This window comes from Puma concolor, chromosome B2 (genome assembly GCF_028749965.1).
Source record: "Puma concolor isolate L17-30 chromosome B2, mPumCon1.1.hap2, whole genome shotgun sequence".
Taxonomy (NCBI): Eukaryota; Metazoa; Chordata; class Mammalia; order Carnivora; family Felidae; genus Puma; species Puma concolor.
This window is the reverse complement of record NC_141671.1, coordinates 109,279,949-109,305,281: the sequence shown is the minus strand read 5'-3', so window position 1 is coordinate 109,305,281 and position 25,333 is coordinate 109,279,949. Positions and strand designations below refer to the sequence as shown.

General features: G+C 37.7%; 1 protein-coding gene across 1 annotated transcript in view; it reads left to right on the top strand.

The window, feature by feature from the left end:
* The window catches only part of MAN1A1 (mannosidase alpha class 1A member 1), a 173,066-nt gene extending 153,391 nt beyond the window's left edge, over positions 1-19,675 (top strand). Inside the window, exons 9-13 of the mRNA XM_025925936.2 lie at positions 960-1,075; positions 6,398-6,617; positions 7,544-7,716; positions 16,403-16,518; positions 16,920-19,675. Of these exons, the coding sequence (XP_025781721.2) occupies positions 960-1,075; positions 6,398-6,617; positions 7,544-7,716; positions 16,403-16,518; positions 16,920-17,046 (752 nt within the window). The 3' untranslated portion in view covers positions 17,047-19,675. The remainder of the gene's footprint in view (positions 1-959; positions 1,076-6,397; positions 6,618-7,543; positions 7,717-16,402; positions 16,519-16,919) is intronic.
* Positions 19,676-25,333: the final 5,658 nt, after the last annotated feature.

The window sequence follows — 25,333 nt, the reverse complement described above, 5'->3', positions numbered from 1 at the left end:
GGCACTTACCAGTGATGCAATCTCATTTAGCCTCACTAAGCCTTAATTTTTTTCACTTTTAATGAGGATACTTAACCTATAAGTTGCAAAATTGTGGTACTATATGTAGTAGATGTGGCATAATAAGTGGCAGTAGGGGAGGGGAGGATTGTAGGAATGGAGTGTTAGGAAGAACGTCTCCTGCCCTGTCTTCTTTCTTACTGGCCTCCCTCAAAGGATTTTGACCTTATAGGTTGAAAACACTAGAAACTTTATCTAATCATCATCATCATCATCACCATCATCATCATCAAAGAGTCTGAGGAGCTTCATTTTATCATATGCCAGTCCTTTTTTTTTTTTTTTTTTCAACGTTTATTTATTTTTGGGACAGAGAGAGGCAGAGCATGAACGGGGGAGGGGCAGAGAGAGAGGGAGACACAGAATCGGAAACAGGCTCCAGGCTCTGAGGCATCAGCCCAGAGCCTGACGCGGGGCTCGAACTCACGGACTGCGAGATCGTGACCTGGCTGAAGTCGGACGCTTAACCGACTGCGCCACCCAGGCGCCCCTGCCAGTCCTTTTTAAGATTTGTTAATACTCATAGTATTTGACATACTTTAGTTATGTTAGTGAAAGCTAAAGCAATTAAAAATTTATTTGAATATATACCGTGAAACATTTTAATTTGGTAGTTTTAACTAGAAAACCAGATTTTAGGAATTGAGGTTGATTATGTATTTTTTATCTTCATGTTTACAAAACTACCCTGGTAATTATTTAGAGTATATCACATTAGTTAACAGCACATCTGCTCAGTTCAGAATATCTTTCTGAAAACAAGAGATTTGTTGGAATTTAAATGTAACATCGAGTTGCAGTTGACGTAGGCTTTTGCATCCTAGTTACTAATGTGATTTTGCTGCATTATCTGAGTTAAAGCCTGAATCACTTTAAAATTCATTTTCCTCTCTTTGCAGATCACGTATCAGTTGGAGGACTCGGAGACAGCTTTTATGAATATTTGCTAAAGGCGTGGTTAATGTCTGACAAGACAGATCTAGAAGCTAAGAAGATGTATTTTGATGCTGTTCAGGTAAGCCCAATATTTAAATCATCTTTGCCACTAAAATAACTTACAACTTGCATATTAATCAGCATTTAATGGGAAATGGAATACCACATGAGTGAATTACAAAGTATTTCCAGTTAGGCTGAGTTCAGTGTCTGCTAATATAACAATAGTAATCACACTTGGGTTTCATTCTAATGGGGCAGTTGAAAGTGTTTTATTTTGCATGAGTCACAAAATCATGAGGAGGAATAAATCCTAAATTGTATTCTGAAAATTGACAAAGTTAAAATTGCCCAAGGAGTGTCTGGATGGCTAAGTCGGTTAAGTGTCCAATTCTTGATTTGGGCTTGGGTACAGATCTCGTGAGATCAAGTCCTGCATCAGGCTCCACGCTGGCAGTGCAGTCTGTTTGGGATTCTCTCTGTCTCTGTCTCTGTCTGTCTCTCTCTCTTTATCAAAATAAATAAATACACATTAAAAAAGAAAGAAAAAATAAAATTTCCCATGATTACAACATCCCTAATGGCTACTTCCATTTCAAATAAACTTATCTCCAGAGATAGACAGCACTCTCAAATAAAAATCCGAACTAATTAATAGTTTCCAATGATCCTTGTAATGGAGGAGCAATGAGAGGGAAAAAATATTTGTTGAAATGCCTACTGTGTGCTAAGTAGTATGTTAGGCAGATACTTTAATTTTTTTTTTATCATTTATTTATTTTTGAGACAGAGAGAGACAGAGCATGAACAGGGGAGGGGCAGAGAGAGAGGGAGACACAGAATCTGAAACAGGCTCCAGGCTCTGAGCGGTCAGCACAGAGCCTGACGCGGGGCTGGAACTCACGGACCGTGAGATCATGACCTGAGCCGAAGTCGGACGCTTAACGGACCGAGCCACCCAGGCACCCCTAGGCAGATACTTTAAATGAAGGATTTGTTTGTTTCCTCACAGTAGTTTAGATATTATTTACCTGGTTTTACACATAAGAGAACTGAACCTTGGAAAAGGTTGATTGTGGAACCAAAAGTCAAACTAAAATTTGTGTCAACACATGTCTCTTTTTACCTCACCACTATGGATTTATTTGTGAAAAAGAATTTCCATAGTACATTTAAGTATGAGCAGTAAGTTAGTAAAGTAAGTTTGAAACTGCTCTGCAAAGTCTATAGGAGGTAGCCAGTGTAAGAGTGAACGAAGCCTCAAGCAAATGTAAGCTTCAGTCAAAACTGAAAATAAAATTTGAAAGTATAAAAAACTTTAAAAGAAGAATATTGTTTGGTTTTTTTTTTTTTTTAATTTTTTTTTCAACATTTATTTATTTTTGGGACAGAGAGAGACAGAGCATGAACGGGGGAGGGGCAGAGAGAGAGGGAGACACAGAATCCGAAACAGGCTCCAGGCTCTGAGCCATCAGCCCAGAGCCTGACGCGGGGCTCGAACTCACGGACCGCGAGATCGTGACCTGGCTGAAGTCGGACGCTTAACCGACTGCGCCACCCAGGCGCCCCTAAAAGAAGAATATTGTTTTATATAAAATGCTTGAACTCATACCCAACTTTTCAGGAACAAAGTTTTCTAGCAGAACTCAGTACATTTGTGATTGATAAGTATTTTATGTGGTAACCCATTTTCTTAATATTAATTATTATCAAGTCATCTCAAATAATGTTATAAACTTATGGCTAAATCCTCAGAAAAATGACTTTTTTATTGACTCCTCAGAAACTTTTTTATAATCAAGAATATTAATTCATAGGGGAGAAAAGTGGAAGTTTATAATTCCAATAATGTAGCCACTGTTCGTTCTAAAATTAGTCTCCCTGAGAAGGAGGTCTGGGTAATTTAGACATAGTCCAATTTATTCATTGAAATATAAATGCAACTTACTTTGCTCTGGTTGTCCAGATTCAATATTACTGTGGTTCCCTCCCAAGATCAATAAGAAGCATCACTAAGTACAGCAGATATGACTCTTTACTGCCTGACATACAGGAACCAGAATGCCTTAATACATTGGCTTTTGTTTAGCACACTTTTAATTAAGGTGCATGATGAACATAAAAAGCAAAGTAGCCTCTTCCAGGTTTGTTTCTCATCATTCCTATGAGGTTTCAGGTTTTAAGCTAGGGAATTCTTCTCCATACCATATGGTTTCCAGTGTGTCATTTTTTTTTTCTTGTTATCCTGGCAGATATTTAATTATTCTAATCTTAAAAAGGCCCCCTAAGATCTTGAAAGGTAACTTTAAAATGTTCTTTGAAATATTTTCCCCGAGTTTCTAGACTATACCCACACAGTTTTTAATATATTGTATTTAGACAAACCATGGACAGGAAAATCCATTAAGAACAAATGAAGTAAAGTGTTTCCTGTTTCTCTTAATAGTAAAAACATTTCCAATTCATTGTATTTTCAACATAGAAAGCAAAGCTAGAACAATTACATTTCTGATTTTGAGAAGTAACCATGTCTCATATAGCAAAGTTTCTTTCTGCTAAACTGTAGTTTAAAAAAGCGTTATTATTAAGGAGAGAGTCCTTTACATTATTGTTCTGGACAGTTGAGTTACTGCGGATATAGTTCTTCGATTTTAGCCTCAAGTGGATTTTGGAAAGCACTGAATCCCAGCATGGTCTGTTTTCTTTGGTTGTTTTAATAACAAAATACTTTGTGCTTTCAGCTGGCTGTTAAGTTCTTCTCTAGAGACCACACTAAGAATGCACAGTGGTGGATGTTCATTCTTCCAGAGGTCCATTAGAATGAATGGTAGCTGGGCTGATGATGTGTTAGACATTTAAGTTTCTAAAGGTTTCATCACACTAATTCTTTTCAAATATGGAAGGCTGAAATCACAACATATGTAATATTCTTTTTTCATAAGCAATTCTCTGTAGATTTGACACTTTTTTTTTAGAGCCACTAAAGACTGTTTTTTCCTCTTTTATATTTATTTACATTTTCCCACTGTCACACAAATATTGCTTCAAAAGTCTTGGAACTTCATTGTAGTTTATTTAAGAGGTAGCAGCTTGGTCAGAACCATGCCAAAAGAAAGAATATAGTACTTTATTCAGGATCTGTAACGGGGTAATAATGTTTCACTAATCCATGATCCAAAGCTATAACTTTTGCCATGTAGAAAGAATAATTTCTTGGGTGATGAACAAATATCTGCTTTAAGACCTTTACTGTAATTTGTGCTATAAGAAGTGTAAATAGTTAAGATGTCCAGTTGCATGAATAAGAATGAATGTTAATATAACTAGACCATCAATAAAACTAGCTAACCACAGTTAATGAGCACAGTACTATGTTCATTTATTTCTTACCATCTTGGTTTCATGTATTTATTTCCAATAAAAATAGGAAAGGTTTTATCTGTCTGTATATTCACTTTCATTCATTCTTCTCAATCTCAGTTTCATCTGTGTGTACTGTTCCCAAATGTGCTTCCTAAAAAACTGTCTTTTTTTTATAATAGTGTAACAGGTATAGACGTAGTCTTAGCTCTTTTTCTTCTATGAAGTAATTGAAAGGGGAAAAAAAAAACACATTTCCTGTTACAGTAGTTGGAAGTTAGTGATTTCAAACAGTTATATTTCATTTTTGCTTTTTAGAATATAAGGCTTATTTGAAAGGCTTATCTATTTGAAAAGAATATCAACAATCCTGCAGCAGAAATAAGAGATATTTTACAGATCATATTTGTAAACATCATTTCCCCCCAATTTACAGATCTTTATTCCTTTCCTTAAGTTTTTATTTTAATTCCAGTTAGTTAACACACAGTGTTATATTTGTTTCAGGTGTACATTATAATAATTCATCACTTCCATATATCGCCTTATGCTCTTCACAATAAGTGCCCTCCATCCCCATCACCTATTTCACCCATCTCCCCCCTCTGGTAACTATCCCTCCCCTCTGGTAACCATCAGTTTGTTCTCTATAATTAAGACTTTGTTTCGTGATTTGTCTATTTTTCCCTGTATTTATTTTGTTTCTTAAATTCCACATATGAATGATATCATCTGGTATTTGTCTTTCCCTGACTGACTTATTTTGCTTAGCATTATACTCTCTAGCTCCATCCATGTCATTGCAAATGGCAAGATTTCATTTGTTTTTGTGGCTAAATAATATTTTATTATTGCCACATCTTCTTTATCCATTCACCAATCGATGGACACTTGGGCTGCTTCCATATCTTGGCTATTGTAAATAATGCTTCTATAAACATAGGGGTGCATGTATCCCTTTGAATCAGTGTTCTTGTATTCTTTGGATAAATACCTAGTAGTGTGATTGCTGGATCGTATGATAGTTCCATTATTACCTGAGAAACCTCATACTATTTTCCATCGCAGCTGCCCCAGTTTGCATTCCCACCAACAGTGTGTGAGTGTTCCTTTTTCTCCACATCCTCACCAACACCTGTTGTTTCTTGTGTTGTTGAACTTAGCCATTCTGACAGGTGTGAGGTGATATCTCATCATGGTTTTCATTGGCATTTACTTGATGGTAAGTGATGATGAGCATTTTTTCATGTGTCTTTTTTGTTTTCCATTGTACATGAATGTGCTTTTTAATAGAATTATTAGGGAGGAATTTAATTCAAATGTTACCACAATGGAGATGTGAATGAGGATGATAAATGAACTTTATCAAGTGCTAGAGACAGTACTGACTGCTTCATAAACTAAATGTTGCTGAATTTTCTCAGTAAATACTACTTATTCTCCTTTTATGGATAAGGATACTGAGATTTGGGGATACAGTAAGCAAATTACCCACCAAATTCACAGATAGTAAATGTCAGAGCTGGAATTTTGAGGCCAAGCAAACTGATTCAAGAACAGCACATCTTTCCCACTCAGTTTTGCCACTCTCTGAGCCTAAGAGAGCAAAAGGAAGGGTAATACCACCAGCCTGATTTTATATACAGATACGCTCTGTTCTTCATCCACAGTAGGGCCTGTGCTTTGTGCTGTTTCTTCATTGTGAAAATGGAAATGCATTAAGCATTACGTCTACACCAGTGGCCTATCATTGAGAAGCAGACCATTTTTGTTGTATGAGGACTAAAAGTGTTTGATCATGGACTCAGGCAAAACCAACTGGACTGGCCCAACAGTGATAATTCTAACTAACCAAACTAATAAGGAATATACTAGAAGAAGATACAGAAAGCAAGAGCATAAAATTTCAGGTTGAATCAGATTTATAACAAACTCAAACCGTGAGTGAGGTTATATCCTTTTTCTCTCTTAGTCTTGAGAGTGTTTTTAGTATAAATTTGAGAGGAGATTTAAAAATGTTGAAAATAATTATTATTTTCAGGCAATTGAGACTCACTTGATCCGCAAGTCTAGTAGGGGACTGACTTACATCGCGGAGTGGAAAGGGGGCCTCCTGGAACACAAGATGGGCCACCTGACCTGCTTTGCTGGAGGCATGTTTGCACTCGGGGCGGACGATGCTCCCACAGGCCTGACCCAACACTACCTTCAACTCGGGGCTGAAATTGCCCGGACCTGTTATGAATCTTACAATCGCACATGTGAGTACATGTTACTCTTCATTTTCTATCTATTCCCACATGCTTTTATTTCATTCCTAAGGAACATTGACATTGCTGCCATCAAAAGAATCTCCACTGTGCCTCATGAAATAGGAAGCTCATGATTAATATTTTAAAGGAATTTATATTTTTTACTTTAGGAAGTACTGCTTTCTACATAAAAATATCTACTCTTAGTTTACTAAGGAACAAAATTGGAGGCCGTAAAGGGTTAAGCCAGTCTCATTTATTGACCCTGCTTTAAGCAAATTACATTGGGTAAGACTCTCTATCCCAAGTGCAAAAGAAATTTAGTATTTTATAAACCATTATTAATCTTCTCAGTGTCTCTATGAAATAGAGTCTGGGTCCCTTCTTATGAAATAGGAGTTTGAAGCACAAAGATTAACATAATTTATGACATAATGACTTAGAATTAGTTTTCCAGCTAACTAATAAGGGGTGTTGTAGTGCCTTGTATTTACCTGGGGGGCACTCAGTAAATGATGGTTAAATGAAAGAAAATAAACGATCATTGCCATTTTCTAAAAAGGACTCTTAGATGACTATATTCTCAAAGTTGAGACATTATTTTGAACATTATTTATTATGTGATGTTTATAACCATTTCTATTTTTCTTTTTTTTAAATATAATTTATTGTCAAATTGGTTTCCATACAACACCTAGTGCTTATCCCAATAAGTGCCCTCCCTCCTGCCCATCACCCACTTTCCCCTCTCCCCCACCCCCACCTACCCTTAATTTGTTCTCAGTCCTTAAGAGTCTCTTATGGTATAACCATTTCTTAAAATGATTGTTTTGGCATATCTCTTGAATGTTGTAAAGTACTTTCTAGTTTCATTTAAGTTATAGAACTAAGCAGTGTCCGAGGCAATAACCCTTGTCACCGTGCATACTCTTTAGTTATGAAGCTGGGACCAGAAGCTTTCAGATTCGATGGTGGTGTTGAAGCCATTGCTACAAGGCAAAATGAAAAATACTACATCCTGCGGCCAGAGGTTGTTGAGACTTACATGTACATGTGGCGACTGACTCATGATCCAAAGTACAGGAAATGGGCCTGGGAAGCGGTAGAGGTGATATTTTAATCTGCTGACATTTCTTGTTCATAAATGTCTCAGGAAAAATGTTCAATGATTTCTATCAATCTAGTATATCAACTTTCCTATGGTTTTGAAAGCTTTAATCAGACTTTTTCCCAACTTAGGAATGAGTGTTGTCAGTTGTCATCCTATATCCCTGGCTTTGCTTCATGTGACAATGATATTAATATACGAATTGTGAGATTGAAGGAAGTATGTAGAAAGGCATATTATGAAATTAAGTTCCCACAGCCATAGAAATGATGATCATTTAATTCCACAAAGACTTGTTGACAACTTGGGGAAAATCACCCCTGCCTGTTGTCTGTTTAAAGAAGCCGCTCTGTGGTTTGTTGTTGTTGTTGTTGTTGTTGTTAGTCTTTGGACATTGAAATGAAAATATATGCTTGTACTTAGAGTTCCCACCTAAATAAAGAGGTAAATTGAGGCAAACTCAGAATTATATTAAAAAAAAAAAGTTGATTCCAGAAGAGCAGAGGAATTGCAATTCAGGACACACAGAATGTAGCAAGCTACAGGTGAGTCAGTTGAGGGTTTGAAGTAGGCTGTATTTATGGACAGGGAATGTAAAGAAGAAAGAATTCAGTTAGAGTCTATTCAAGTAAAAAACAAATGGAGACCAGCTTTGAAAATTCCCTGAGCAGACAAAACCAGTCCAGTCCTACAAATACAGCTCAATGGAGCTCTTCTGTGAGACCAGCCAGGCCTGTGTCATTTCATGTTCATTCCTCTGAAAACCATAAGTAAAACTTCCCAAAGTTGATATAAAGTACCCTCTGACCAACTCCCTGTCATTCCAATATTATCAGTTTTCTATAAATCCAGCATATGTAGGAAATCAGTCTCTCTGTCCTCAAGTTTTGTTTTCCCGAGGGCACATGCATAAGATTTTCCATTTTCTACCTTCCAGTTCCATTTTAGATTGAAATTCTTTCACAGAATAAATTAACTACTTAGATCTAACTTTTAGAAAGAACCTATAGAACTACTTTGTGCAATAGTATTCATTCACTGATCTCAGGCTTATATAGACTTTCCATCTGTCCAATACACTGTTTTAATTGTCTTTGTCACCCCTTGGGTCTCTCCTGCCGAATATGGCATATCATCTTCCTAAACTAATCTGGTGAACACTGTGTGCCAGTGCCCACGGACGTTGCCTCCAGAACATGCATCAAATGGTGTCTAATTTTAAGAGCTGTTATTCTGGAAGGAGTTGTGATGGGGCACCCAGGCAATAAGAGCAAGCCAAAGCTTGAATTACACTCACTTACTCTTTAACACTCTGTTACAAAGTTAGCTGTCTTTAAAAACTGACCATTAGAAATAACTTCTGTCAGGGCACCTGGGTGGCTCAGTCGGGTAAGTGCTTAACTCTTGATTTTGACTCAGGTCATGACCTCACGGTTTATGAGATCAAGCCCCCTGTTGGGCTCTGTGCTGACAGCAGGGTGCCTGCTTGGGATTCTCTCTCTGTCTCTCTGCCTCTCTCCCATTCTCTTTCTCTCTATATAACAAACAAACAAACAGACTTTAAAAAAATAAAAGAACTTCTCTCAGGAAATCTAAAATGAATATATTGCCTTTGTGTAAATCGTTAACTAATATCTTAGGAAGCCATTGATGAATATTGCTTTTTACCCACTCCATGTAGAATATGTCTTATCACTGGTCATTAATCATTTTAAGTAATAACGATTCTTTAGGTCCCTTTTTTTCTTTTTTTTTTCCTTGCAAAGTTTTCTCGTTAATGTTTAGCCAGTAGTAGTTCCAGTTTCTTTAAATGTGTGTTGTTTTACCTCTGAAAAACTGTATAAAAATGGAGGTTCATGTAAACTTTGGTGATAGGAAATGATTTTGGTTTTCAACACTCCAGCAAAAGAATTAAGGCTAAGAGTCACCTTGTGAATATCAGTTTAAACTGATATATCTCATTAAATGTAAAACACCCTAATTGATAAGGGTATTTGATAACAGTGTGATTTTATGTACCACTAAGAATACAACACTACCAATTAAATTATGACATGCCAATTTTAGAGATGGCAAAGTGTGAAAAGCATATGGCCAGGGACTGATATAAAAACAGAAATAAGTAAACCACTATTGTCATGTGGTCGAAGAGCTTTGGTTTGCTTGGTTCTTCAGGGGCGTGTGTGTGTTTGTGGGGTAATAAATTGGTTTCAGATGTTAGGATTTTTGTCTGTTGTCAAATTTTAGCATAGCGTATGATGTAAGATTGTTTCCCTGTGCCAGGACTCCTGGGTGGTTCAGTTGGTTAAGTGTCCAGCTTCGGCTCAGGTCATGATCTCACGGTTTGTGGGTTTAAGCCCCGCGTTGGGCTCTGTGCTGACAGCTCAGAGCCTGGAGCCTGCTTGGGATTCTGTGTCTCCTCTCTCTGCCCCTCCCCAACTTGCACGCGCGCGCATGCTCTCGCTCCCTCTCTCTCTCTCTTTCAAAAGTAAACGTTAAAAAAATGTTTTTAATAAAAAAAAAAAATAAAGATCATTTCCCTGTGCTACAAAACAGGTGTACCCCCAACCCTACCCTTGTTTTTTGCCACTAGTGCTTCTGCTAGAACTTGAGGTGTAGTGGGGACAGAGGAGTGCTGGGACACTTGCCTTTTGTAAAGCACAAATCATAGACTTAGATGGTGTGGCGGTACTTTTTTCCCTTGTGTCACACCCCCCAGCCCTCCTTTGTTTCAGCTGCAGCTGCGGTGGGCAGTATCGCTGTGGGCTCCCTGGTGTTTCTCAGCTGCTCTGACTCTGGGCTTCCTCCCAGGCTGTGGTCTGGGAAGCGGGAGAGTTAAAGTCTCCAGGGACAACTCTGAAGCAGTGAGGCTTCGGAGTTGATGGACAACTATGTCAGTCTTCCCTCTTTGAAGAATAACTCTGAGATTCCTTCTGCATGGTTCCTCAGATGGTTTCCAGTGGGACGGAGCCCTTGAGGCCCACAGCTGTAACCCAGTCAACATATTTCACTGGCTATTCTCCCTTGCTCCATTCACTTTTCCCATTCATCACCTAAAAACTTCTTGCATCCAACCCTGTCTCATGCTCTGTTTTTAGGGGAAGCCAAACTGAAACATAGGAGTATACCTTCAAAATAACCTAGTCTATCTAGCCTTCCACTCAAAGAAAGGACTTGTCTTCATCTTTGCCAAATGGATATTCCTCATCAATCCAAGGACTTTGTAGCAAAAGGAATATGGTACTAATAAAGTAATTCATTCCAATTTTTTAATGTCTGAAAGTGTTAGAAAGTTACTTTTTGAAAGCAGAATTTACAGTGTTTTGTGTTCCGGGGGTCCTGAGGAAAACTCCCTTCTCTCTTCTACATTTTAGCTCCTCATTTATCTGAAGACAGAATGTTCTGCCACCTGTTCCTTCCCCACCCAACACTTCCCTCCATTTGCGTCCTCATGACATGTGCGGTCTCTTAGGGCTGAGCTGTGCGACTCAATAACCTCTCTTCTGAGTATCATTTCCCACAGCCTATGGTCCACCTTGTTCTTTTAGTAGATTGTAAAATTCCTGGCTTACACTGAAATTGTGGTCAAATGGTGTTAGCTACTACATAGCCACTGTTGTGACGGTTCTTTTGTTCCATATCTGTTTTCACCCATACTTACTATTTGTAAAGTATTTGTCAGCCCTGCTGTCTTCTAATGAAATTCTCCCTTTCCAGCCTTCTTTCACTGATACACTCAGTAAACCTGCTTTCCATGTCTTAACCAAATTCCTGAATGGTAATGCCAAACACAATAATAATGTCGAACAAGATATGAGATTATATAATCCAGCATACAGCACTAGAAGCTTCTCCGTAAATTACCAACAATCCATTAATACCAGATATTCATGCATTTGTGAATCTATGTAGCAGAAATAACATTTACCTGATAGTTCTTTTGCTTTTTCTCAATAATGTCATGAAAACTTTATTAAAATCCTCCCAATTAAGTAGGTATAATATTCTGATAAAGGTCTACTACAAATTATACATATACATTCACATATGTGTTGGTAAATATAGATTTGACAACATCTATAATTATAGGTATGTGTAAATTTTATGAGGTCTCCTCTGGTCCCATAGCAGATAAGCCTTATATAGGGATTTTATATTTCTTCTTTTTACGCACAGACATTTTTTTCTGGTCTCCTAAGTCTGACCTTTTCCATATTGTCTTCTCAGTCCCTTCTTGTCCCTTCTCAGGCTGGAACCCTGTTTCCAGACTCTTTGATATGTCTGTTTTGCTAGGTTCCAAACTCAACCGTTCAGGTTTATTATTAGCATTGTTGCCTGGGATCCACTCTAGGAAATCTCCACGGATCAGCTGTTTATCTAACCTGTTTAACCTAAAGATAAGAGAATGCTTTTCTTTCTCTTTCTGACTTGGGATTTTAACTCACGCTGCTCCCTATTCTCTTACCTTTCTTACCCCTAAAAAGGTACAGTTACTTAGTGTCTAGGTTGTACTTCATCCTTTGTTTAGACTTCCAGTAACTGTAAACATTTTCCTATTTTCTATTCTCTGCTATTAGCACATCCCAGCCACCTATGGTCACTAATAATGTAAGCATTTACATAAAATCGAGGTGACCCCTATGCCTAGAGTCTGAGAGTCCCAAGAACAGATTGTAGTAAAATGATGTTCTAATCAGACTGTGCAGCATAAATACGTGACTGCTTCCACTGTTGAGTTACTGTGAAACCAGGGCCTGTTATGGGTGCCCAGGAGGCTCCATATTCCTAAAGTTTCAAAGTTTAGACTTGACAGGAAGGTTTTTCATTTTTTGAAAGTTAAAAAAAAAAAAAAAAAAGCCTGTGGCAGTTCCCTTTTTTTTCTCTTTAATTTGCCAAAAGCCTCTGAAAGGTCCCTGTCACTATGGTAAGCGTGTCTTCATCTTGTTTTATTCCCATGACAGCCCCATGTTGAGCAAAGGGACACTGCCTAGGTCCAGAAACGTCTGAGGTCACAGGGAGTCTAGGGCTGGGATTTAGCCCCCTCTTCTAAGATTTTAGAATGTGTTCTGGACCACTATGGCTCACCACATTAGGACAGAGAGAGAAGAAGAATGGGGGTGAACTGAAAAGAAGAAAAAGGATTGGGCATTGTCTACCCCACAGAACGACTCTTTTCCTATAATGAAAGAGGGAACTTAACAGAAATTTCCATGGGAGAGAGGAGTGGCAGTTGATCATGCCTGGTCCTCTCATTAGCTTATCACCAAAGAACTTCAAGGGGGGAAAAAAGTTTCATTGTTAAAATCTTTTTTAGGAAATGTTTGGAAGTAGGGTTTAATTATGTTCCATAACAAGCTTGTCCATTTCTTCCAAATCCTGTTTTTTTTTTTCTTTTTTACAAATAATCTCTGGTCTACTCCAGTGTATCTGGTATTTGACTTTTTAATCAAAGAGAACTTCTGTCAAAAAAGGAAGGAAGGAAAAAAATATTAGGACCTGAAAGTTCCTTTCCGCAGGCTTTCCCTGCTTGGTTTGTTTGTCTGCAACAGAGAATATAATCAAAGCATTTTTTTAAGTTGATCTTATTTTCCCAGTGGCTTTTAAAAAGTGCCAAATCATGAAGTATTTTCTTTATTCATGTAGCCTGCAAATTGTGTTAGGTTGTTACTTAAATTTTCATTTCCACACTGCCCAACCCATCTCTTTTCCAAATACTCGTTATAGTCAGAGAACTTCAGAAATGTAGCATCATTTCTCTCTAGACAGTTAAGAAATGGACTCATCCTATTTTCTTCCATCCCAGAGCAAAACAAAAACAAAAACAATAACAACAACAAAAACCTACTTTTTTTAGAAGTAGATATCAGCCACATTTTTTCACTGCCTTGCATTTTCTTCTTTTATATCTGTTACCAATGTCACTAATTAGTACTCCGCAATCAGTTTTTATAAAATAGATTTTCTGAGTGTAGTAGCAGCTGTTTTTGGTCCAGTATATGTTCTAAGTTTCTGGGTTTATAATCCCAATTGACATTAACAGTCTCTCTAGATCAGGGGTCAGCAAACTTTTTCTTTAAGAGCCAGAGAAAATTAGGCATAGGGACCAAGTACAACTAAAAGCGTACCTCATTTTATTGTGCATTGCTTTATTGTGCTGTGTGGATATTGTGTTTTTGTTTTTGTTTTTGTTTTTTTACAAATTGAAGGTTTGTGGCTACCTGTGTCAACCAAGTCTAATTGGTGCCATTTTTCCAACAACATTTGCTGCTTGCTTTATGTCTCTGTGTCACATTTTTGTAATTCTCACAATATTTACAACTTTTTCATTGTTACATTTATTATGGTGAATGTGTAATCAGTGATCTTTGATGTTATTGTTGTAATTGTTTTGGCATGCTACAAACTGCGCCCTTATAAGACAAAACTTTATCGATAAATGTTACGTGTTCTGATTGCTCCACCAACTAGCCATCCCCCAACCCTCTCCCCCTCCTGGGGCCTCCCTCTTTCCTGAGATATGACAATACTGGAATTAGGCCAATTAATAGCCCTATAAAGGCCTCTAAGTGTTCGGATGAAAGGAAGAGTCACATATCTTTCAATTTAAATCAAAAGCTAGAAATGATTAGGTTTAATGAGGAAGGCTTCTCTTGCCAAACAGCCACATTGTGAGTGCAAAGGAAAAGTTCTTGAAGGAAATTAAAAGTGCTACTTCAGTGAACACATGGATGATAAGACAGTGCAACGCTAATAGGGAGAAAGTTTAGTGGTCTGGATAGAAGATCAAACCAGCCACAACATTCCCTTAAGCCAAAGCCTAATCCAGAGCAAGGTCCTAACTCTCCTCAATTATGTGAAGGCTGAGAGAGGTGAGGAATCTGCAGAAGAAGAGATGGGAGCTGGCAGAGGTTGGTTCATGAGATTTAAGGAAAGAAGCTATCTCCATAACATCAAAGGACAAGGTGAGGCAGTGGGTGCTGATGTAGAAACTGCAGCAAGTTCTCCAGCAGATCCAGCCCAGATCATTAATGAAGGTGACTACACTACACAGCAGATTTTTAATGTAGATGAAACAGCCTTCTATTGAAAGAAGATGCCCACTAAGACTTTCATAGCTGGAGAGGAGAAGAAGCCTGGCTTCAAAACTTCAAAGGACAGGCTGACTCTTTTGTTAGGGGCTAATGCAACTGGTAACTTGAAATTGAAGCCAGTGCTCACTTATCATTTCAAAAATCCTAGGGCCCTTAAGAATTAGGCTAAATCTACTCTGCCGCTCTAAAATGGAACAACAAAGCCTGGATAATAGCTCATCTGTTTACAGAATGGTCTACTGAATATTTCAAGCCCATTGTTGAGACCTACTGCTCAGAAAAAAAAGATTCCTATCAAAATATTACTGCTTATTGACAGTGTACCTGGTAGCCCAAGAGCTAAAAGGAAGACAATGAGATTAATGTTTTCATGCCTGCTAACACAGCATCCATTCTGCGGGTCGTGGATCAAGGAACATTTTGACTTTAAGCATTTAAGAAATACATTTCATAATTTCATAGCTGCCATAGACAGTGATCACTCTGGATCTGGGCAAACTAAATTGAAAACCTTCTGGAAAAGATTCACCATTCTAGATGCCATTAAGAACATTCGTCATTTATGGAAGAGGTCAAAATATCAACATTAATAAGAATTTGAAAGAAGTTGGTTCCGGCCCTCATGGATGACTTTGAAGAGTTCAAGACTTCATTGGAAGAACTAACTGCACTTGTGATAGAAATATCAGGAGAACTGGAATTGAAAGTGGAGCCTGAAGATGTGAGCAAATTGCCAAATTTCACGATAAAACTTGAACAGATGAGGAGTTGCTCTTTATGGATGTGCAAAGAAAGTAGCTTCTTGAGATAGAATCTACTCCTGGTGAAGATTGTTGAAACGACCACAAAGGATTTAGAATATGACATAAACGTGTTTGATAGAGCAGTGGCAGGGGACTGACTCCAATTTTGAAAGAAGTTCCACTATGGGTAAAATGCTGTCAAACAGCATTGCGTGCTGCAGAGAAATCATTTGCGAAAGAAACTGTCAAGTGATGCGGCAGTCTTCATTGTTGTCTTACTTTAAGCATTTGCCACGGCCACCCCAGCCTTCACCAACCACCAGCCTGATCAGTCAGCAGCCATCCACATGAAGGCAAGACCCTCCACCAGCAAAAACAGTACAACCCACTGAACACTCTGATGAGGTTTAGCATTTTTTAGCAACAGAGTATTTTTTTAATTAAGGTGCGTACACTGTTTTTAGACATAATGCTACTGCACACTTTATAGATTTTGGGTAAACATAACTTTTATATGCACTGGGAAATGAAGAAATTCACTTGATTCACTTAATCGCAATATTCACTTATTGTAGTGGTCGGGAACCAAACTCACAAAAATCACTAAAAATTGTCTCAAAATTAAATGTAGAAGTGTTTCAAATTAGGTGAGATGTATTGTCCATGTGCCCTTTAACTTTTCATACTTTATATGCATTTACATTTTGTGGCCTTTTAAATTGTCACCTGAAACTCTTCCAATGCATCATTCAACTTGAATCCTTATTTTATTGAATTTGGCAATTTCACAATAAAAATTGGTGGCAATTTATTGAAATGTGACCATCTTTTTCCCTCTTCCTTGTAATGTAGGCCCTGGAAAATCACTGCAGAGTGAATGGAGGCTATTCAGGCCTAAGAGATGTTTACCTCAGACATGAGAGTTATGACGATGTGCAACAGAGTTTCTTCCTGGCAGAGACACTAAAGTAAGTAAAATGTGTTCTAAACGTATGTGGCAGAGGTACCTGGTCAGATCTTCTTTGGCGATGTCTTCATCATGGACACATTCAAATAATATCAAGTACGACCGCTTCCGAATGCCGTCCTTACATGCCTGGCAATAATTGCAGGCGTGTCTCCAGTCATCACCTAAGTTTGATGACTTGGAATTGCTTTGTGGGTTCTCACACACTACTACCCAAACACAAAGCAGCTTCTCTGTTCCACATTAGTGACGGCATTGCCTCAGGGTTTTGCAGTGCTTGACTGTTGTCCGTGATTCTCCGTAAGATGAATGGAGACATTGATGTGGTTTTTGCTGTGTGTTTCTGCTTTCCCTGCCTGACACAGTCTCTCGGGTCTCATATGCTCACGTTTCTCCCTCCAGGTATTTGTACTTAATATTTTCTGATGACGATCTACTTCCACTGGAACACTGGATCTTCAATACCGAGGCACATCTTCTCCCTGTACTCTCTACGAATAAAAAGGAAGTTGAAGTCAATGAAAAATAAAAAGACATTTAGTATTTTACTCTGCTCCATTCCCTTCACTGCATACCTTAATGATTCCTTTTCTGGTATTCAGGCACATGATGAATTTTTATCAATAAGTCTGTGATTATCCTAAGTTCTGAAATTGTTTTGCAGTCTTTTAGGTTTATTATCAGAAGCATAGATGGACCTAAATTCCTTATCCTATCCTTTATTATTCAGTCAGTGGATCATAGGTTTTTACATTTTTTTAAGTAATCTGGAGTTCATGAAGGTGTATCATTTTTATTAAACTGAATAGAATGGTATACCAGTGACCTCTTAATTATAATTTTGATTTGACTGCAAAACTTTTTCCTCCTCTATGAGGAGATGATGTCTGCTTTAAGCTGTAATGTTTTGCCATGTTGCAAAAAGCCATAATAATAAATTAAGTATTAAAAAAGCTTTTTCCTTTTCAATTTTATGTTAATCTGGTTTGTCTATCCACCAGAGACAGATCTTACAACTGTGACAGACAGCTTCTTTATGCGGGTCTATCATTATTTGATAGAATATCTTCTAAAATACTTCACTCACATTGTAATTCAAATTAGAATGTCATCCCAAAAGGATCATCTCATGTTGACCTCATTTCATTGGAACCATGGTATATTTTTGTTAGTTAATTATATTAGTGTTTCCTAATTTGTGAATTAGTTCTCAAATTTTACTTTAAATGTCCTGTGTCATTTCTGGATCATGCCCTGGTTAATTTCTCCCATTCCCTACCACACAATGGGTTGATCGTTCAGGTTTTGCGGAGCTCTGTTATTACGGAATTATATTTTTTTAAAGGAAACAATATAACTTTTAGTGTATTAGTTTTTGCTTTTAACTGAGTATATGAAGAAATTGAGTCTCTCTAAAAAAGGGTATTTCACATGGTTTTTAGTTTGTATTTCATCTTTAAGGTTTTTTTTTCCTTGTTATCAAAAAAAAAAAAAAAAGCATTACATTTGGCTCAGATTTTTCAGATTTGAAAAAGACCCTTTCTCAAATGTAGTAAGTTATTTCATTTCAGTTTACGGAAGCAGAATTTAACTCTGAAAGAAGCTCTGCTAATGTATCTATCTATTCTTGGTCAATTGAAGAAAATCTAATAAACTTTTAGGCCAAATAAGAATATAGTACATTTTGTGTGGTCAAATTCAACATAGAGATCCCAGCTTAAAAGCAATATATAGGAATGGACATTCCTATTCCCCACAGTCCTATCGCAGATCAAAATAATGATATGATTCTTCTTTAAGAACAAGCATTATTTTGAGATATGAGTGGCTTTCCCAAGAATAAATTTGGTGGCACCCCATGTCATATTTCCCATGAAAGGGCTAATAATGATGATGCATTTACTGAGGAACAGAGACTCTGAGCACCTGCATTTTCAACCTGGAGGGGTCAGATAGGTCAGTGCAACCTCATGAATTAGGCTGAACCATATGAAATTGCTGCACTTGTAGTTTAAAAACTATCCTATATCAGCAATTTCGTATGGTTCAACATACTGTTTTTTAATTATTTTATTGGCTCTCAGTAGACTCCATTGTTTTAGCTGTTTCAGCTTTTGAAAGTGTTTCAAGATTTCCTTTGTCTGAAAGGACCACCTGTGTGACCTGCTCTTTTTTCAGTACTGTACATTGGTTTATGTCAAAGAATAAATTAATAAAGTTAGTAAATGAAAAAGATCCTTTAGTACATCATTATTGCCATGTTAATGAGTTCCTGTGACCCAGAATAATTCCTTCCACTCATATCTTCAGCTCACCTTATGAAATGAATAGATAGCTGAGAGTCCTTTCTTCCCAGGACTTCAAAGCAAAGTGTGAAAGATTATTGCAAAAATTGGGCCATATGTATTTAGATGATAATTCTCACGTGAATGTCCTAGGACTAGCAACTTAAATTAATTTATTTTCTTTGATTTTCAGTTTGATTTGTAAGAGCACAAAGGTGATCTGCATTTCTGCAGCAGAGAGGATATTAAAATCAGGTCATGTGTACACGCTGCACTATAATGTACCTTTTGTATCCTGATATAAATAGGCAAGATGATTGTACTACCTTTTGCTCTGCCAATGGCAAGAACAAAGTTTTTCAATTCCAAAACTTGGATTTTTTAACGTAAGTCCCCAAAACACCAAAAACGTAAACAAGATGAGAGATGATTATTATGGTGATGTAATTTAAAGTTGTACTTTGTGTTAATTATTTTAAACAACTTAAGTCCTTAGGTAGACACTCTCATTTTCAGCAAAACTGTGCAGTTAAGTTTACATATGTATTCACATCCTGAAAGGTGAATAATTAAAATAGCACTTAATTTTGTGTTTCTGCATATGTTTTTGGTATACTGTGCACAATTAATATTACACATATAAGTTGTATGGAAATTTACAGAACTCGAAGATGTTTGTCATGACTCCTTCATATGTAGTACCCATTCTTTTCATTGATTGTTTTTAATTTGTACATAAGTCTATTCTGCCATATCCAACTTTATATAAATCTCTAATGTTATGGGAAACATAATAGATTGACACATAATTTTTAAAAACTATATTTGTAAAATTTCTCTATTGTGAATAAAGCCTTTTAATATATCTCCTCATTTGTTGTTTTGCTCCTTTTAAGTAAGCTTTTGTATATGTCGGGGTGAGTGCGTACAATTGCAAGTTGAAATAATAGTCATTATTATTAATCCTGATAGTGATTCCTGGACAAGGAAACATTTCTCATTACAAACTTAAAATTGCAAAAGATTTTGCATATACATTTTTGATTAATCAAATATCATATTAAGACTCCAGGGGCGCCTGGGTGGCGCAGTCGGTTAAGCGTCCGACTTCAGCCAGGTCACGATCTCGCGGTCCGTGAGTTCGAGCCCCGCGTCGGGCTCTGGGCTGATGGCTCAGAGCCTGGAGCCTGCTTCCGATTCTGTGTCTCCCTCTCTCTCTGCCCCTCCCCCGTTCATGCTCTGTCTCTCTCTGTCCCAAAAATAAATAAACGTTGAAAAAAAAATTTTTTTAAAAAGACTCCAAAATATGTTCAACACCGGGCATATAGAGTAGAGATGGGGAGTTAGTGGAAGAAATAGCATGAAGTACGATCCTTGTTCTTAAGTTTGCAATCCAGTTGAGGAAATGAGATTCACCCCACCACCAAAACAAAACAAAACAAAACAGCATTTAGGCGCCAGTTAAATTCTGTAGAAGTCGGGGGAGGAGGGGAGCAGGGGGTCACTAGGGTTTGAGCAGTCAAAGAAGCTTAGTAGAAAAGGGAGAACTTCAGTTACAGGAGAGCCTCCAATATTTATGAAAAAGCCTAGGTTTTTCAAGTTCATGTTGGACTTTTTAGAATGTCTCATCAGACATTCTGGTTGTTGTTATCTCTGCCTAGAAATCTTTCCCCAATTTTTTTTTGTTTGTTTTTAATTTTTGTTAACTGAAGTATAGTTAACACAGTCTTACATTAGTTTCAGGTGTGTGACATAGTGAGTGGACAAGTCTACACATTGTGCTATGCTCTCCACAACTGTAGCTACCATCTGCCACCATACAACGCTATTACAACACCACTGACTGACTGTATTCCCTGTGCTGTACCTGTCATTCCGTGACTTATTCCAAAACTGGTAGCCTATAGCTCCCACTCCCCTTCACCCATTTCAATCATCCCTCTTACCCCCCTCCCCTCTGGCAACCAGAAGTTAGTTCTCTGTGTTCATAGGTCTGTTCCTGCTTTGTTTGTTCATTTGTTTTATTTTTTAGATTCTGCACATAAGTGAAATCTTACAGTGTTTGCCTTTCTCTGACTGATGTATTTCACTTAGCAAATACCCCTAGGTCCATCTCTTTCCCCAGTGTTTTTCTGGCACATTCCTCACTTCACTCAGGTCTCTGCTCAGTTGTCACCTTATCAGAATAGCTTCCTTGACAAATTCGTATAAAATTCCCCATCACTCTTTGTTCCTTGCGCTATTTTATTTTCTCCTTAGCATTCAAGGGCTCACACTTGAAAACTAGTCTAAGGCTTTTTCTCAAGGTGTGGGTTACATATTTCTTTACTTATTTGCTTATTGTGTCTCTAATCCCTTAAAATTTAACCCCCATGAGAACCGAAAGTTACTTTGTTTGGCTTTCCTCCGCCCCAGGCGGCCCATCTTAAGTAGCATATAGCACTTGGTGGCACATGGTGAATGTCGTGACTGAATGAATGCATGAGCCTTATATTCCTAACTTTTGCTATGGCTATTTTCAAATGTTTTTTTTTTTTATTTTTTTTAACGTTTATTTATTTTTGAGACAGAGAGAGACAGAGCATGAACGGGGGAGGGTCAGAGAGAGGGAGACACAGAACCTGAAACAGGCTCTAGGCTCTGAGCCATCAGCACAGAGCCCGACATGGGGCTCGAACTCACGGACCGCGAGATCATGACCTGAGCCGAAGTCGGCCGCTTAACCGACTGAGCCACCCAGGCGCCCCTCAAATGGTTTTTAACAAGCAGCAATTTTTGAGAGGGGAGAGGGGTGGGGTGGGGAGAGAGAATCTCAAGCAGGCTCCGGGCTCAGCACAGCTCAATCCCATGACCCCAGGATCATGGCCTGAACCAAAATCAAGAGTCAGACGCTGAACCACCTGGGCCACCCAGGTGCCCCAATAAGCAGTAATTTCTTTTTTAATATTAGGTATCAGTATTATATAACATGATGTTGCTTTAAACAAATCATCATAAAGATGGCCATTTTTTATTGCTACCTGTAGTTGTTTCAAGGAAATATGGAGTAAATATGTGTTTGTGGCTAGAATCAACTCTCCACCAACCAAATTTTTACAAACTTATGTGTGGCCCTCTGTAAAATACACAGCAGAAAAATGTAAGTCATGATTTTCTAATATAGAGTTTTTTCAGTATTATTATTTGAAGAGCCTATTTCTATGACTTAATCTCATAATCCCTGTCTCATAAGAAAACTATTTCTGCAGCATCAAGCAAAGGAATTGGTTTTTCACTTAACATATAGCTACTCATGGGGCGCCTGGGTGGCACAGTCGGTTAAGCGTCCGACTTCAGCCAGGTCACGATCTCGCGGTCCGTGAGTTCGAGCCCCGCGTCAGGCTCTGGGCTGATGGCTCAGAGCCTGGAGCCTGTTTCCGATTCTGTGTCTCCCTCTCTCTCTGCCCCTCCCCCGTTCATGCTCTGTCTCTCTCTGTCCCAAAAAATAAATAAACGTTGAAAAAAAAAAATTAAAAAAAAAAAAAACATATAGCTACTCAAATGGGAACCTTCTGAGTCATTTGTAACACACATAATGCCTGCTCTGTCTACTCATTGCTGACAGAATTATTAAAGGATATTGTAAACATGATTCTTATTATACTAACCATCAACCATCCACAGAGATGGCAGCTTGGCACTCAATACATCTAATTTCTGATAATTATATATAGACAGTTGCTAAACATTTTAAGAAAACTAGATAAATCTTTTCTCATTTGAGCATAGAGTTTATATATCATCTAATTGCCATTCCAGATCCCTCAGTTGGACTAAAATGGGGGGGTGGGGGTGGGGTTCTTATTTAATCTTTTTAATTGATTGAATGTCCCAAAGACTGATTTCTGTTTTTTCCTGGCTCATTCTATCCACACTGGCCAACACATGAGTCATAATCTTCAAGAAATATTTGCCAGGCATCAGGTATGAATATAAAGGATCAGAACTACATAAGAGTCTAGACAGCATTTAGTCTAACTCTTATTTTAAATATGAGAAAACTGGGGGATTTTCCCAAGGACAGGAACTGTTTTTTTGTCCTGTGCTTCCAGACACAGGGATTCGGTAAGATTTATGGTAATAAAAAACAAACAATATATTGTATTCATCCAGCCACTCCAAAATAAAGGTGTAAATTCAGAGCTCACCCTTGAAAACTGGTCTAAGGCTCTTTTTCAAGATATAACTATTCACCTATATCAGAGTTTCTTGGAAGTCCTATTGAAATGCAGATTTTACAGACTTTCCCTAAACTTAGCAGATCAAAATTGTGGTGAAGTCCACCACTAGCCCTTTTTGTTCTTACTGAGCATGCTAAAGTTGGAAACCACAATTGTAAGCTATACAATTGTATAAATTGGGAATTATAAGTCCCAACCCTCCCAGAAGAAATAATGAATAAGTTAGCAAGTCATGACAAGCATATTTTGTTTCTACTCCGAGATTTAAGCACAACTCAAAATGCATTTTGCATCGTTTTGGAAACAGAGATTTGTCCTTTTACAGAAAGCATTTCTGAGCAAAAAGCCATACCCCTAAATGTTTTGGAAACAGATTCACATTGGATTTTCAAATGTAATTCTTCTTATTGAGGTACTCTCAAAAGTATTAACTTCAATCACTGCTTTTTTTTTTTTTTTTTTTTTTTTTATTCAGTGAGTTTCCTTTGCTTTCTTTCCCAATAGCTGCTTCTAAAGTCAGTTCTCAAATCTTATCTTTGGATCTTGCTGAGTTTTAACACGAATATCACTTGCACAAACTACACAGAATTCCTAGTTTTGCCCTGTGCCATGTAAATATATACGATGTTCTTGGAAACAACCTCTGAAGAGCACCTTCATTTCTCATTTCTATCCCCTGTGCCTTGTGTTTTTGCATTCATTGCAATGCTAATCATCAGATTTGTTGGCTCACCATTATGATGATCACTTTGAACCCCCTAAAACATGCCATTACTTACTGAATAAATTAATGTAAATTTGTGTCACAGATCCATTTAATTCTCCAGTGAATGCAAATTACCACGAAACCTTGGAAAACAGTAATAAATGTATATAGCTTTTTTCAAAAAAAAAAAAAAAACTTCTCCACATACTGGGGTATTTTGGCCTTAGGCTATGAACACACATTAATTCATAATTCTGCAAATAGGGCCATAAATGCACTGCTTTCAGACAGCATTTTCCAAAACTACTGGCACCTGAGAGTTTTGTTTTCTTTTGCTTTTTAACTCTCCCAGGAGAAACAAGTGAAAGATCCTCCTTCACAGAATCATTGGGAACTTTGTTCCTGACTTTGCAACTCCTTTGGAGTTTTTTGTACAAAGTAGAGGCACGTGGCTTAAAAGCGGGATGGGAGACCACCATATCAACTTAACGTAGGCACAGTGTTATTGGTCCCATCTCATGGATATGACTTTGGCTCATTGTAACCCCAAGCCTCTATTTGGTGACAAAAAAACACTCTCCCTTCTGGGTGCAAAATCTCATCACAATACACACTTTAACCTTACTGAGTATATAACCCTGAGTACATTTTACTGCCACTCATATTCCTCTTCTGTCTTGCTATTGCCAAACTGATAACTTTGTGTCTTACGTAATCTTAACCAGAACCCCCAAATTATATACATTTTAAGTTCTGCCATATAACAAATTAAGTCCCTCTAGTCTCTCTTCTTTATATGATACAGTATAGAAGGAATAGTAGAAAGTAAATGCAGTTAGGCCAATGGGAAGTTGACTTCCCTAGGAATCAAGACAACTGAATTCTAAACTTAGCTCTGTTACCAACTTCCTGTTTGATTTGGAACAAGCACCAAAGTCTTCACATCTCAGTTCCCTCATCTGTAAAGTGAGAGGAGCAATTAGCCTATGTGTAGCAATTAAGTTATGCCTTGAATGATGTCTGTCGTGAATGCTGGACCAGGAAACAGCAGGACCTTTCTGTGTATGGACTAGAGTCCTCTCCACCCAGATAACAAGCATCAAAACCTTAGTTTCCTCATCTATAAAATGGGAGTAACAGTACCTACTTCCTGAGAATTAAAATAACTAATATATGTACAAGTTCTTGGCTCTATACCTGGCTGGATGATACCTTTAATCCATAAGTTCCAGCCCCTATTTTCAGCTTTTACATCCAATGAAAGAATCATCTCTACCTCGAGAAGCCTCCTGCTTGTTTTGTTATGACAACACATTTGCTATTACTTTGCCTGCTGTTTCCAGCTACCCTAGGCTTTTTTTGGATGCCATTCTTCAATCAGGCTGTGTCAAACACATGTTATTGCTTATCTTCCAAGGTCAGAATTTAGCATTTATTTTCTGACATGAGAAGACAAAGAAATAGAGATCACCCTGCATGATTGTTGCACTGGTAAGAACACCATATCGGTTGTGTCATTGATGTATTCAACTAATCCCTTGAAAATAAAACAGTGGCTACAACTTAAGTACTCCTTTTAAACTGAACTGTTAGTTTTGTCTTCAT